This window comes from Taudactylus pleione, unplaced genomic scaffold (genome assembly GCF_031769625.1).
Source record: "Taudactylus pleione unplaced genomic scaffold, aTauple2 ptg003137l, whole genome shotgun sequence".
NCBI lineage: Eukaryota > Metazoa > Chordata > Amphibia > Anura > Myobatrachidae > Taudactylus > Taudactylus pleione.
Window position 1 is genome coordinate 3,099,387 of NW_028287496.1, and position 12,321 is coordinate 3,111,707.

At 40.0% G+C, this 12,321-nt stretch overlaps 1 protein-coding gene across 3 annotated transcripts in view; it reads left to right on the forward strand.

The window, feature by feature from the left end:
• LOC148430836 (pancreatic lipase-related protein 2-like) overlaps positions 1-12,321 on the forward strand; it is a 167,456-nt gene that overhangs the window by 86,054 nt on the left and 69,081 nt on the right. For all 3 annotated transcript variants that reach the window (XM_088466440.1, XM_088466439.1, XM_088466441.1), the window contains one exon: positions 7,347-7,481. In XM_088466440.1, the coding sequence (XP_088322566.1) occupies positions 7,347-7,481 (135 nt within the window). The remainder of the gene's footprint in view (positions 1-7,346; positions 7,482-12,321) is intronic.

Here is a 12,321-nt window from a genome sequence, read left to right on the forward strand (position 1 = left end):
TGGATGCACAGTGTCAGCATCGTCCAGCATCATGACCCTGAGACAAGGAACCCGTCCTGTCAGTCAATATGCCATACAGTTTAAAATTTTGGCATCAGAGTTTAAGTGGAATGAGGAGGCCCTCACCTCAGCCTTTTGGCATGGTCTGTCCTACCGATTTAAAAGATGATCTGATTACCCATGAGCTTCCTACCAAATTAAATGACATGATCTCACTCTGCAACAAAATTGACCTACGCTTCAGAGAACGTCAGGCTGAAAAGCACAGAACTGACCAGCAAAGGTCATTTACGTATCCCTTGCCTACCCATCCACCCCATCCTCCTATAGATGAGAAGCCCATGCAGTTGAACCAAACCCATCTCTCCAAAGAGGAACGTCAGAGAAAGATGTTAAAAAAACCTCTGTACTGCGGAGATTCGGGTCACCTGGTGGCCTCCTGCTCCTGCAAGTCGGGAAATGCCCGTTCCTAACTGACCTTGGGGACATCAAGTTAGGAGTTATTTGCCCGTCCCCAAATACTAAAGATTTCAAGATTTCCTTAGCTTTGGATCTCAAGCCCAACCCTGTCTTTGTCTCTGCTCTATTAGACTTTGGAGCAGCCGGAAACTTCATGACTTCCAGCATAGTTGATAAACTACAGATTTCTTGTTCATCTCTCAAGCAAGCAATTTCCCTGACTTCTGTAGATGGATGTCCTCTTGCTAAAGGAGTGGTCACCAAGGAAACTCAACCAGTATTAGTTCGAGTTGGGGAACTCCACTCCGAGTATTTAAAGTTCTTAGTGATACCAGAGGCTTCTCAAGAAATCATTTTAGGACTACCCTGGTTACGCCAACATAATCACAGGATAGACTGGTGCTCAATGCAGATTCTTTCATGGGGATCTGACTGTCAGAAATCCTGTCTTCCCAAGATACGACCTGTAAGAAAGACAGCTTCGTGGAGTGCCGATGTTCTCTGATGTTTTTACCTCGCCACAGAGAATGGGACTGTCCTATCGAATTGCTGCCTGACAAGATGCCACCCCGTGGTCGCACCTATCCTCTATCCATGCCTGAGACTCAAGCCAAGTCAGAGTACATCCAGGACAACCTAGCAAAGGAGTTTATTCGACCTTCCACCTCTCCCACTGGAGCTGGCTTCTTTTTTGTTAGCAAGAAAGACTGAGGCCTAAGACCTTGTATAGATTACCGGGACCTCAATGATATAACTATTAAGAATTGGTATCCTCTTCCCCAGATCACAGAATTGTTTGACAGGGTTAAAGGGTCCATCATATTCTCTAAGCTGGATCTGAGAGGGGCTCATAATCTCATCTGCATTCGTGCTGGCGATGAATGGAAGACCGCCTTTAATACTAGAGATGGACACTTTGAATACCTTTGTGATGCTCTTTGGGTTGTGCAATGCCCCTGCCGTGTTTCAGGGCTTTGTTAATGAGATTTTCCGGGACCTGTTGAACGTCTCGGTTGTAGTTTACCTGGACAATATATTTATTTTTTCGTCATCTGTAACAAAACATCATGAACATGTGAAGGAAGTATTGTCCCGTCTGAGAAAGAACCACCTTTTTTGCAAACTAGAGAAATGTGTTTTTTTTGGGTTCCCAGTGTACCATTCCTTGGTTACATCATCTCTGGCTCCAGCCTAGAAATGGACCCTAAGAAGGTGCAGGCGATTTTGGATTGGTCCCGTCCTCAAATGTTGAAAGCCATCCAGAGATTGCTTGGGTTCGCCAACTACTACAGATGTTTTATTAAATGATTTTCATCATTGTTTGCTCCCATTACTGCATTGACCCGAAAAGACACTAACCCTGCCCAATGGTCACCTGAGGCAGAGACTGCCTTCCAACTTTTAAAACAGGCGTTTATTTCAGCTCCAGTCTTATGACAACCAGATCTGGATAGGCCATTTCTAGTGGAGGTGGATGCGTCATCAGAGGCCGTGGGTGCAGTTCTCTCCCAGCGTTATGATGATAATCAAGTTCATCCCTGCGGGTTTTTCTCTAAGAAGTTTTCTCCTGCCGATAGAAATTGGTGAACAAGAACTTCTAGCAGTAAAATTAGCATTAAAAGAATGGAGATACCTGCTGGAAGGGGCCAAGTTTCCCTTCACTTTCTTCACGGACCATAGAAATCTTCTCTACCTCAAGAATCTTGAGTGCGTGAGTCCTCGTTTGGCCCGATGGGCAATATTTTTTGCTCGATTCCAGTTCACCCTGACCTTCTGGTCTGGAGCCCTTAATCAAAAGGCAGATGCCCTGTCCAGATCTTTCCTCTGTGGTGACAAGTCAGAGAATCAACAAGATGCTCCTGTTTTGGAGTCAAGAGTCTACCACCGTACGGTTACAGCCTCCTACAGGGAAGTCCTTTGTGGCCCCAGAGTTAAGGAAGCAGCTCCTCACCTGGGCTCATTCCTCTCGCTTTGCAGGTCACTCAGGTACTCTGAAGACCTTGAAGTTTTTTTAAGAGAGACTATTGGTGGCCATCCATGAAAGCAGACGTGTTGGAATTTATTTCTTCATGTTCTTCGTGTGCCCAGCATAAATCTTAACGTCAGGCACCGGCTGGTGAGTTATTGCCACTGCCTATTCCATCATGTCCATGGACGCATCTCTCCATGGACTTCGTCACAGATCTGCCAAACTCTCAAGGGTTCACTACCATCTGGGTCGCAGTAGACCGATTCTCTAAAATGGTTCATTACATACCACTAAAGAAATTGCCTTCTGCTCTTGACTTGGCTCACTTGTTCATTCAACATATTTTCCGTCTCCATGGTCTGCCTGCTGAGATAGTCTCTGACCGTGGTGTTCAGTTCACAGCAAAATTTTGGAGAGCCTTATGTTCTGTATTGCAAGTAAAGCTTAATTTTTCTATGACTTATCACCCACAAAGCAACAGTTCCACTGGAGAGGGTTAATCAAGATCTGGAGACCTTCCTGAGGATTTTTATGACATCTTCCCAAAACAATTGGTCTGTATTGCTGGCATTTGCTGAATTTGCGCATAACACCTCCTACCACTCTTCCACGAACCAAACACCATTCCAAGTGGTCTACGGCCTACATCCACGGGTCCCTGAATTTCAGAGTCTGCCTGTCTTTGACGTCCCAGCTGTAGAAGACACTGGTCTCAAGTTCGTTCTGACCTGGAGAAGGCGTCCTCCAGTTACAAATTTCAAGCTGATAAGAGGCATAGGAAATACCACATATGTGAGTTGGAGACCAGTTCTGGTTGTCCACCCGGAACCTACGACTTCGAGTGCCATCCATGAAATTTGCTCCACACTTCATCTGGCCCTTCTCCATCATAGAGGTCATTAACCCCGTGGCTTATGGCCTTCAGCTACAGCCTTATCTGAAAATCCCCAATTCCTTTCATGTCTCCCTGTTGAAACCTCTGGTGCTAAACAAGTTCCACAGAGCCCTGCCTGCTTCTCCCCGTGTCCAGACTGAGAGGAGCATAGAGTTTGAGGTCTCCCAGGTCTTGGATTCCCATCTCTGCAGAGGACATTTGCAGTACCTACTAGACTGGAGGGGCTATGGCCCAGAGGAATGTTGTTGGACCGATGCCTGAGATGTCCATGCTCCTGCTCATCAAGAGGTTCCATGCTGCCCATCCGGAGAAGCCTGAAGAGTGTCCTTAGGCCACCCATAAGGGGGGGGGGTACAGTGACAACCAGGGTTTCTCGGCATTGTACCCACCGGGTATTACCTGTGAGGTCATTGTGGCGGGGCGGGGGTCTCTAGCAGCGGTGCTGGTGTTTGGCGAGGGGCATTGGCTGCACGTGGTCCTGTGTGGGCACATTGTCACTAGGCCTGGTGAGGTCTGGCAGTGTTTCCGTTCCATTGGCATGGATGCCGCCATCTTGCCTGCGGCCATGTGATCCCAGCTGTCCAATCCTGGTAGGTCATGTGCTCATTCTAGCCAGTCACAGTGCGGTGCTGAGTATTTAGTAAGGTCCAGAGCCTCCCTTTCTTTGCCAGTGCAACGTGTTTCTCAGCTGCGGCTGAGAGAGAGTACCTGTGCCTTACGTGCCTGTCTGTTACGCTACTAGCCTGAACCTTGCCTGCTCCTTCCTGCTGGACTTACCCTGCACCCTCCATATACCTTCTTACCTGCCTGAGTACCAGCTTGCTGTTTCCCTGAACCTTGCTTCATTTCACTCCCAGCTGGACTTCACTACCTCTGTCTGCATCAGTTACAGCTCATCATACCTGCATTCAGTTACAGCTCACCAAACCTGCATTCTGTTACAGCTCACCAAACCTGCATTCAGTTACAGCTCACCAAACCTGCATTCAGTTACAGCTCATCATTCCTGCATTCAGTTACAGCTCATCAAACCTGCATTCAGTTACAGCTCATCATCCCTGAATTCTGTTTTAGCTCATCATACCTGCATTCTGTTTTAGCTCACCATACTTATACTAGACTGTCCCTGCCTGTCACTATCTGGACATTTGTTCATTAACCCTCACTACAGTTATCAAGTGCACTTTAGCGCTATACCTGGACTTTTTGTTTACCATTTCCATGTCTTCTCAGTCACTTATTAAAAACCCCACTTTTTCATTTAATACCCCTTGTTCCAACTCCAGGTCAGACCTGGAATTTAGGTGGAAAAAGTTCCTATCCAGATCAGATCCGGAATTTTGCTGGCGCCGACTCGGGATATTCCCTAGTTTGCACCGCTCACACCGCAGTTGGGTCTGAATAGACCCGGCTTTCCCGGCGTAAAAGTGGACGCTTGGAGATTGTCATCTTCAAGCGCCACTGAAGCCGGACCAATCGGCCCGGCTAGCAGCGCACTCCAGGTCATCGTGACCAGGAGTGCGCTGTTGTCACAGCAGGGTTTCACGGGCTACGCCTGTGATAAACCCTGCTAGTTACCTGGGTTGGATTGCTGGGTGACTCAACCCTTTTACACCAGGGAGCTGCCCGGGTTAACCCTTCAAAAACCCGGGTTTTAGCTCTGGTGTAAAATGGGTATTAGTCTGCTTCTATCACCACCCCGGATCCACATAATTCAGAACCTCACACTCCTCAGCTGCACTAACAGTTACTTTAAGGCAATAATGTAACAATAATGGATCCTCAGCTGAAGTAATGGTTACATTAAGACAACTATGTAACAGTAACGGTTCCTCAGCTGCAGTAACGATTACGTTAAGACAACAATGTAACAATAACGGCTCCTCAGCTGCACTAATGGTTACTTTAAGGCAACAATGTAATAACAGCTCCTCAGCTGCACTAATGGTTACATTAAGGCAGTGGTTCTCAAACTCTGTCCTCAGGACCCCACAGAGGTCACATTTTGCAGAACACCAAGCAGGTGCACATGTGTAGTTATTACTCACTGGCACATTTCCCAGGTCATCCAGAAGGTGCACAGGTGTAGTCATTACTTACTGGCACAATTTAAAAGATCCACAGGTGGAGCTAATTATTTCACGGATTCTGTGAGGAGACCTGGAATACATGCTGTGAGGATCCCGGGCTTATGCATGTGTTATTTTCGCCCTTTCACAGTATAACACCTTGAGAATCTCGCACAGTACCCCAGGTCCTTTGAGTCCCTTTAGATCACACAGGGAACAGCACAATAGCACAGGTATAATGATACCTTTATTTTACATATCTCTACTTCTACATGTAAAATGCAGCAACTACACACTATTATACAAGTATATACAGAAATGCCAGTAGTATTAGCTAAACCTTGGGGAGCCCAGACACATGTCCCTATAGCAGAGGTACCTTTAGTATTAGAAAGGTGGACAGCTACTATGTCAGGCTTACCCGCCTGGGGTCACCACACTTGTGTGAGGCTGCTGTGTGGCTCCACGCTTCTCCGGGGAATGGCTTCTCCCCCCTGACTTGCTGTTCCCAGCCACTTGGCCTGATGGTCCTCTGCTTGCCAAGAGCTGGGCGTGCTGACCAGTCACCTAGCTCCAGCTAGCGCACCAGTTGCAGGCCACGGGATTGCTCCAGTGGGAGCGTATGCTTGGGCTCCATGGATGGCAGGCTGGCAGGATCTCCCAACTGCTTTGCCCAGCCTGGGGTCCTACCTCTCAGGCTAGGAACCTCCACACCACCCAGGTCTCAGGTCAGAACTCCCTCAAAACCCTTGCATTTGCCATATGAAACCTCTGATGTTCCCACGGTTAGGTGCCAACCCTGATCCCTAGTATTGGTTGGTTTGAATGCAGGGGCTGGGTACTGAGCAGTTAGTGTAGTTGCTGTTTTTACATGTAGAAGTAGTGATATGTAAAATAAAGGTATCGTTGTACCTTTGCTATTGTGTCATTTCCTGTGCGATCTAAGGAGACTCATAAAAGGACCCGGGGTACCGTGCGTAGCTATTTAAAGTTGCCTTTCTCAAGGCGACGAGGGCCAGTAGGTGAAAATAATGCACACATAAACCCGGGATCCTCACATAGGCCATCACACATGCACTATTTGAGAACCTGTGCCTTAAGACAACAATATAAAAATAACGGTTCCTTAGCTGCAGTAACGGTTACATTAAGACAACAATGTAACAATAACGGCTCCTCAGCTGCACTTAGTTACATTAAGACAGCAATGTAACAATAACAGCTCCTCATCTCTACTAACGGTTATATTAAGACAACAATGTAACAATAATGGCATACTCAGCTGCAGTAATGGTTACATTAAGGCAACAATGTAATAACGGCTCCTCAGCTGCACTAACAGTTACTTTAAGGCAGTGGTTCTCAAACTCTGCCCTCAGGACCCCACACAGGTCACATTTTGCAGATCACCTACAAGGTACACATATGTAGTTATTACTCACTGGCACATTTCCCAGGTCACTCAGCAGGTGCAGTCATTACTCACTGGCACAATTTAAAAGATCTACAGGTGGAGCTATTTATCTCACTGATTCTGTGAGGAGACCTGGAATACATGCACTGTTTGAGAACCTGTGCCTTAAGACCACAATATAACAATATCGGCTCCACAGCTGCACTAACTGTTATATTAAGGCAACAATGTAACAATAATGGCTCCACAGCTGCACTAACAGTTATATTAAGACAACGATGTAACAATAACGGCTTCTGGTGGCGCTCAGACTTCATTTTTAGAGAGCGGTTCAGAAACAATACACACAAGTTGCTGGAACGGCTTCCTATGTCTCATACACTGATTTCTGCTGGAAGTATATGGCGTTGTGAGCAGTGACCACCGTACTGTAGCTGCTGATATATCAGTAATAGAATGGCCCCCACCTGCAGTACCTGGTGTATCTCTGTTCTCTGACCAGAAAAGCTTTGAGGACATATTTATTCCATCTATTTTCAGAGCATTTTACAGCGGGAGGATGTGAATTGCATCAGCGTGGACTGGAGTGGAGGAGCCATGGCGATCTATACACAGGCAGTAAACAACGTCCAAGTCGTTGGGGCAGAAATATCCAATTTTATTAACACTGCCATGGTATGTACAGAGCTGCAGCTCTTGTGTGAGTACTCGTGTTTGAATTCTGGGAATGAAGTCTCCAATATGCAAATTAGTCAGATCATGTGGTTTATATGTGCATTCAGCATTCTGTGTTTCTACTGTATATTATACTGCATATTATTATACTGTATTTTACACTGCATATTATTATACTGCATATTATACTGCATATTATTATACTGTATTTTACACTGCATATTACACTGCATATTATACTGTATTTTACAATGCATATTATACTGCATATTATTATACTGTATTTTACACTGCATATTATACTGCATTTTATTATACTGTATTTTACACTGCATATAATACTGCATATTATTATACTGTATTTTACACTGCATATTATACTGCATATTACACTGCATTTTATTATACTGCATATTACACTGAATATTATTATACTGTATTTTACACTGCATATTACACTGCATATTATTATACTGTATTTTACAATGCATATTATACTGCATATTATACTGTATTTTACACTGCATATTATACTGTATTTTACACTGCATATAATACTGCATATTATACTGTATTTTAAACTGCATATTATACTGCATATTACACTGCATTTTATTATACTGTATTTTACTGCATATTACACTGCATATTATACTGTATTTTACACTGCATATTATTATACTGTATTTTACACTGCATATTATACTGCATACTACACTGCATATTATACTGAATTTTACACTGCATATTATACTGAATTTTACACTGCATATTATACTGCATATTATACTGTATTTTACACTGCATATTATTACTGTATTTTACACTGCATATTATTATACTGTATTTTACTGCATATTATTCTGTATTTTACACTGCATATTATACTGCATATTATTATACTGTATTTTACACTGCATATTATACTGCATTTTATTATACTTTATGTTACACTGCATATTATACTGCATTTTATTATACTGTATTTTACACTGCATATTATTATATTGTATTTTACTGCATATTATACTGCATATTATACTGTATTTTACACTGCATATTATACTGCATTTTACACTGCAAATTATACTGTATATTACACTGCTTATACTGATTATACTGTATATTACACTGCACATTATTATACTGTATATTATACTGCATATTATACTGTATTTTACACTGCAAATTATACTGCATATTATTATACTGTATTTTACACTGCATATTATACTGCATTTTATTATACTGTATTTTACACTGCATATTATACTGCATATTATTATACTGTATTTTACTGCATATTATACTGCATATTACACTGCATATTATTATACTGTATTTTAAACTGCATATTACACTGCATATTATTATACTTCATATTACACTGCATATTATACTGCATTTTATTATACTGTATTTTACACTGCATATTACACTGCATATTATTATATTGTATTTTACTGCATATTATTATACTGTATTTTACAGCATATTATTATACTGTATTTTACACTGCATATTACACTGCATATTATGCTGTATTTTACACTGCATATTACACTGCATATTACACTGCATATTATACTGTATTTTACACTGCATATTATACTGCATATTACACTGCATATTATTATACTGTATTTTACACTGCATATTATACTGCATTTTACACTGCAAATTATACTGATTATACTGTATATTACACTGCACATTATTATACTGTATTTTACACTGTATATTATACTGCATATTATACTGCACATTCTACTGCATATTATTATACTGTATTTTACACTGCAAATTATACTGCATATTATTATACTGTATTTTACACTGCAAATTATACTGCATATTATTATACTGTATTTTACACTGCATATTATACTGTATTTTTACTGCATATTATACTGCATTTTATTATACTGTATTTTACACTGCATATTATACTGCATATTATTATACTGTATGTACACTGCATATTATACTTCATATTACACTGCATATTATTATACTGTATTTTACACTGCATATTATACTGCATTTTATTATACTGTATTTTACACTGCATATTATACTGCATTTTATTATACTGTATTTTACACTGCATATTATTATATTGTATTTTACTGCATATTATTATACTGTATTTTACACTGCATATTACACTGCATATTACTGTATTTTACACTGCATATTACACTGCATATTATTATACTGTGTTTTACACTGCATATTATACTGCATATTACACTGCATATTATTATACTGTATTTTACACTGCATATTATACTGCATTTTACACTGCAAATTATACTGCTTATTATACTGATTATACTACACTGCACATTATTATACTGTATTTTACACTGTATATTATACTGCACATTCCACTGCATATTATTATACTGTATTTTACACTGCAAATTATACTGCATATACTGTATATTACACTGCTTATTATACTGATTATACTGTATATTACACTGCACATTATTATACTGTATTTTACACTGTATATTCTGCATATTATTATACTGTATTTTACACTGCACATTATACTGCATATTACACTGCATATTATTATAATGTATTTTACATTGCATATTATACTGCATATTATTATACTATATTTAACACTGCATATTATACTGTATATTACACTGCATATTATACTGTATATTACACTGCATAATATTATACTGTGTTTTACACTGCATATTATACTGTATATTACACTGCATATTATTATACTGTATGTTATACTGCATATTACACTGCATATTATTATACTGCATTTTACACTGCATGTTATACTGCATAGTATATTGTATATTACACTGCATAGTATACTGTATATTATAATGCATATTATTAAACTGCATATTATACTGCATATTATTATACTGTATTTTATACTGCATGTTACACTGCATGTTGCACTGCATAATATACTGCATAGTATACTGTATATTATACTGCATATTATTATACTGTATATTACAGCATAGACTGTATATTATACTGCATATTAGACTGTAATATTAGACTGTGTATTAGACTGCACACTAGACTGTATATTATACTGCATAGTAAACTGTATATTACACTGCACATTATACTGTATATTACACTGCAGACTGTACATTAGACTGTATATTATACTGCACATTAGACTATTTTATACTGCATATTAGACTGCACATTAGACTGTATTTTATACTGCATATTAGACTGCACACTAGACTGTATATTAGACTGCACATTAGACTGTATATTATACTGCATAGTAAACTGTATATTACACTGCATATTATACTGTATATTACACAGCAGACTGTACATTAGACTGTATAGTATACTGCACATTAGACTATTTTATACTGTATATTAGACTGCACACTAGACTGTATATTAGACTATTATACTGCATAGTAAACTGTATATTACACTGCATATTATACTGTATATTACACTGCAGACTGCACATTAGACTGTATATTATGCTGCATATTAGACTGCACATTAGACTGTGTTTTATATTGCACATTAGACTATATATTACACTGCACATTAGACTGTATATTATACTGCACAGGATACAGTATATTATACTGCATAGTAAACTGTATATTAGACTGTATATTATACTGCACATTAGACTGTATAGTATATTGCACAGGATACTGTATATTATACTGCATAGTAAACTGTATATTATACTGCATATTAGACTGTATAGTATACTGTATATTAGACTGCATATTAACAAAAAAAAGTTGCTACAAGCAGAGCCGGACTGGCCACCTGGTAACTCTGGTAAATGCTAGGATGGGAATCATTCTTCTCTCAAGAATATAATGTGACATCTGTCTGCCCAACTGCCCAATGTCTGCTGTTTTACACCCCAAGCACAAATGGTTTTTCCAACTGGGAGTTTCAAAACCACTGATGTTTGGCAGCAGAGAAAGTTGGGCTGATCATATGGTAAAAGGCTGTGTATGGTCCCTTCAGTGTTCCTTTATATACACCCTACAGGAGACTATCCAACCAACTATCAGTGTTCCCATAGTTACATCCTACAGGAGACTATCCAACCAACTACCAGTGTTCCTTTATAATTTATATACATCCTACAGGAGACTATCCAACCAACTATCAGTGTTCCCATAGTTACATCCTACAGGAGACTATCCAACCAACTACCAGTGTTCCTTTATATACACCCTACAGGAGACTATCCAACCAACTATCAGTGTTCCTTTATATACACCCTACAGGAGACTATCCAACCAACTACCAGTGTTCCTTTATATACACCCTACAAGAGACTATCCAACCAACTATCAGTGTTCCTTTATATACACCCTACAGGAGACTATCCAACCAACTATCAGTGTTCCTTTATATACACCCTACAGGAGAGTATCCAACCAACTATCAGTGTTCCTTTATATACACCCTACAGGAGAGTATCCAACCAACTATCAGTGTTCCTTTATATACACCCTACAGGAGAGTATCCAACCAACTATCAGTGTTCCTTTATATACACCCTACAGGAGAGTATCCAACCAACTATCAGTGTTCCTTTATATACATCCTACAGGAGAGTATCCAACCAACTATCAGTGTTCCCATAGTTACACCCTACAGGAGACTATCCAACCAACTATCAGTGTTCCATTATATACACCCTACAGGAGACTATCCAACCAAATATCAGTGTTCCTTTATATACACCATACAGGAGACTATCCAACCAACTATCACTGTTCCTTTATATACACCCTACAGGAGACTATCCAACCAACTATCAGTGTTCCCATAGTTACACCAT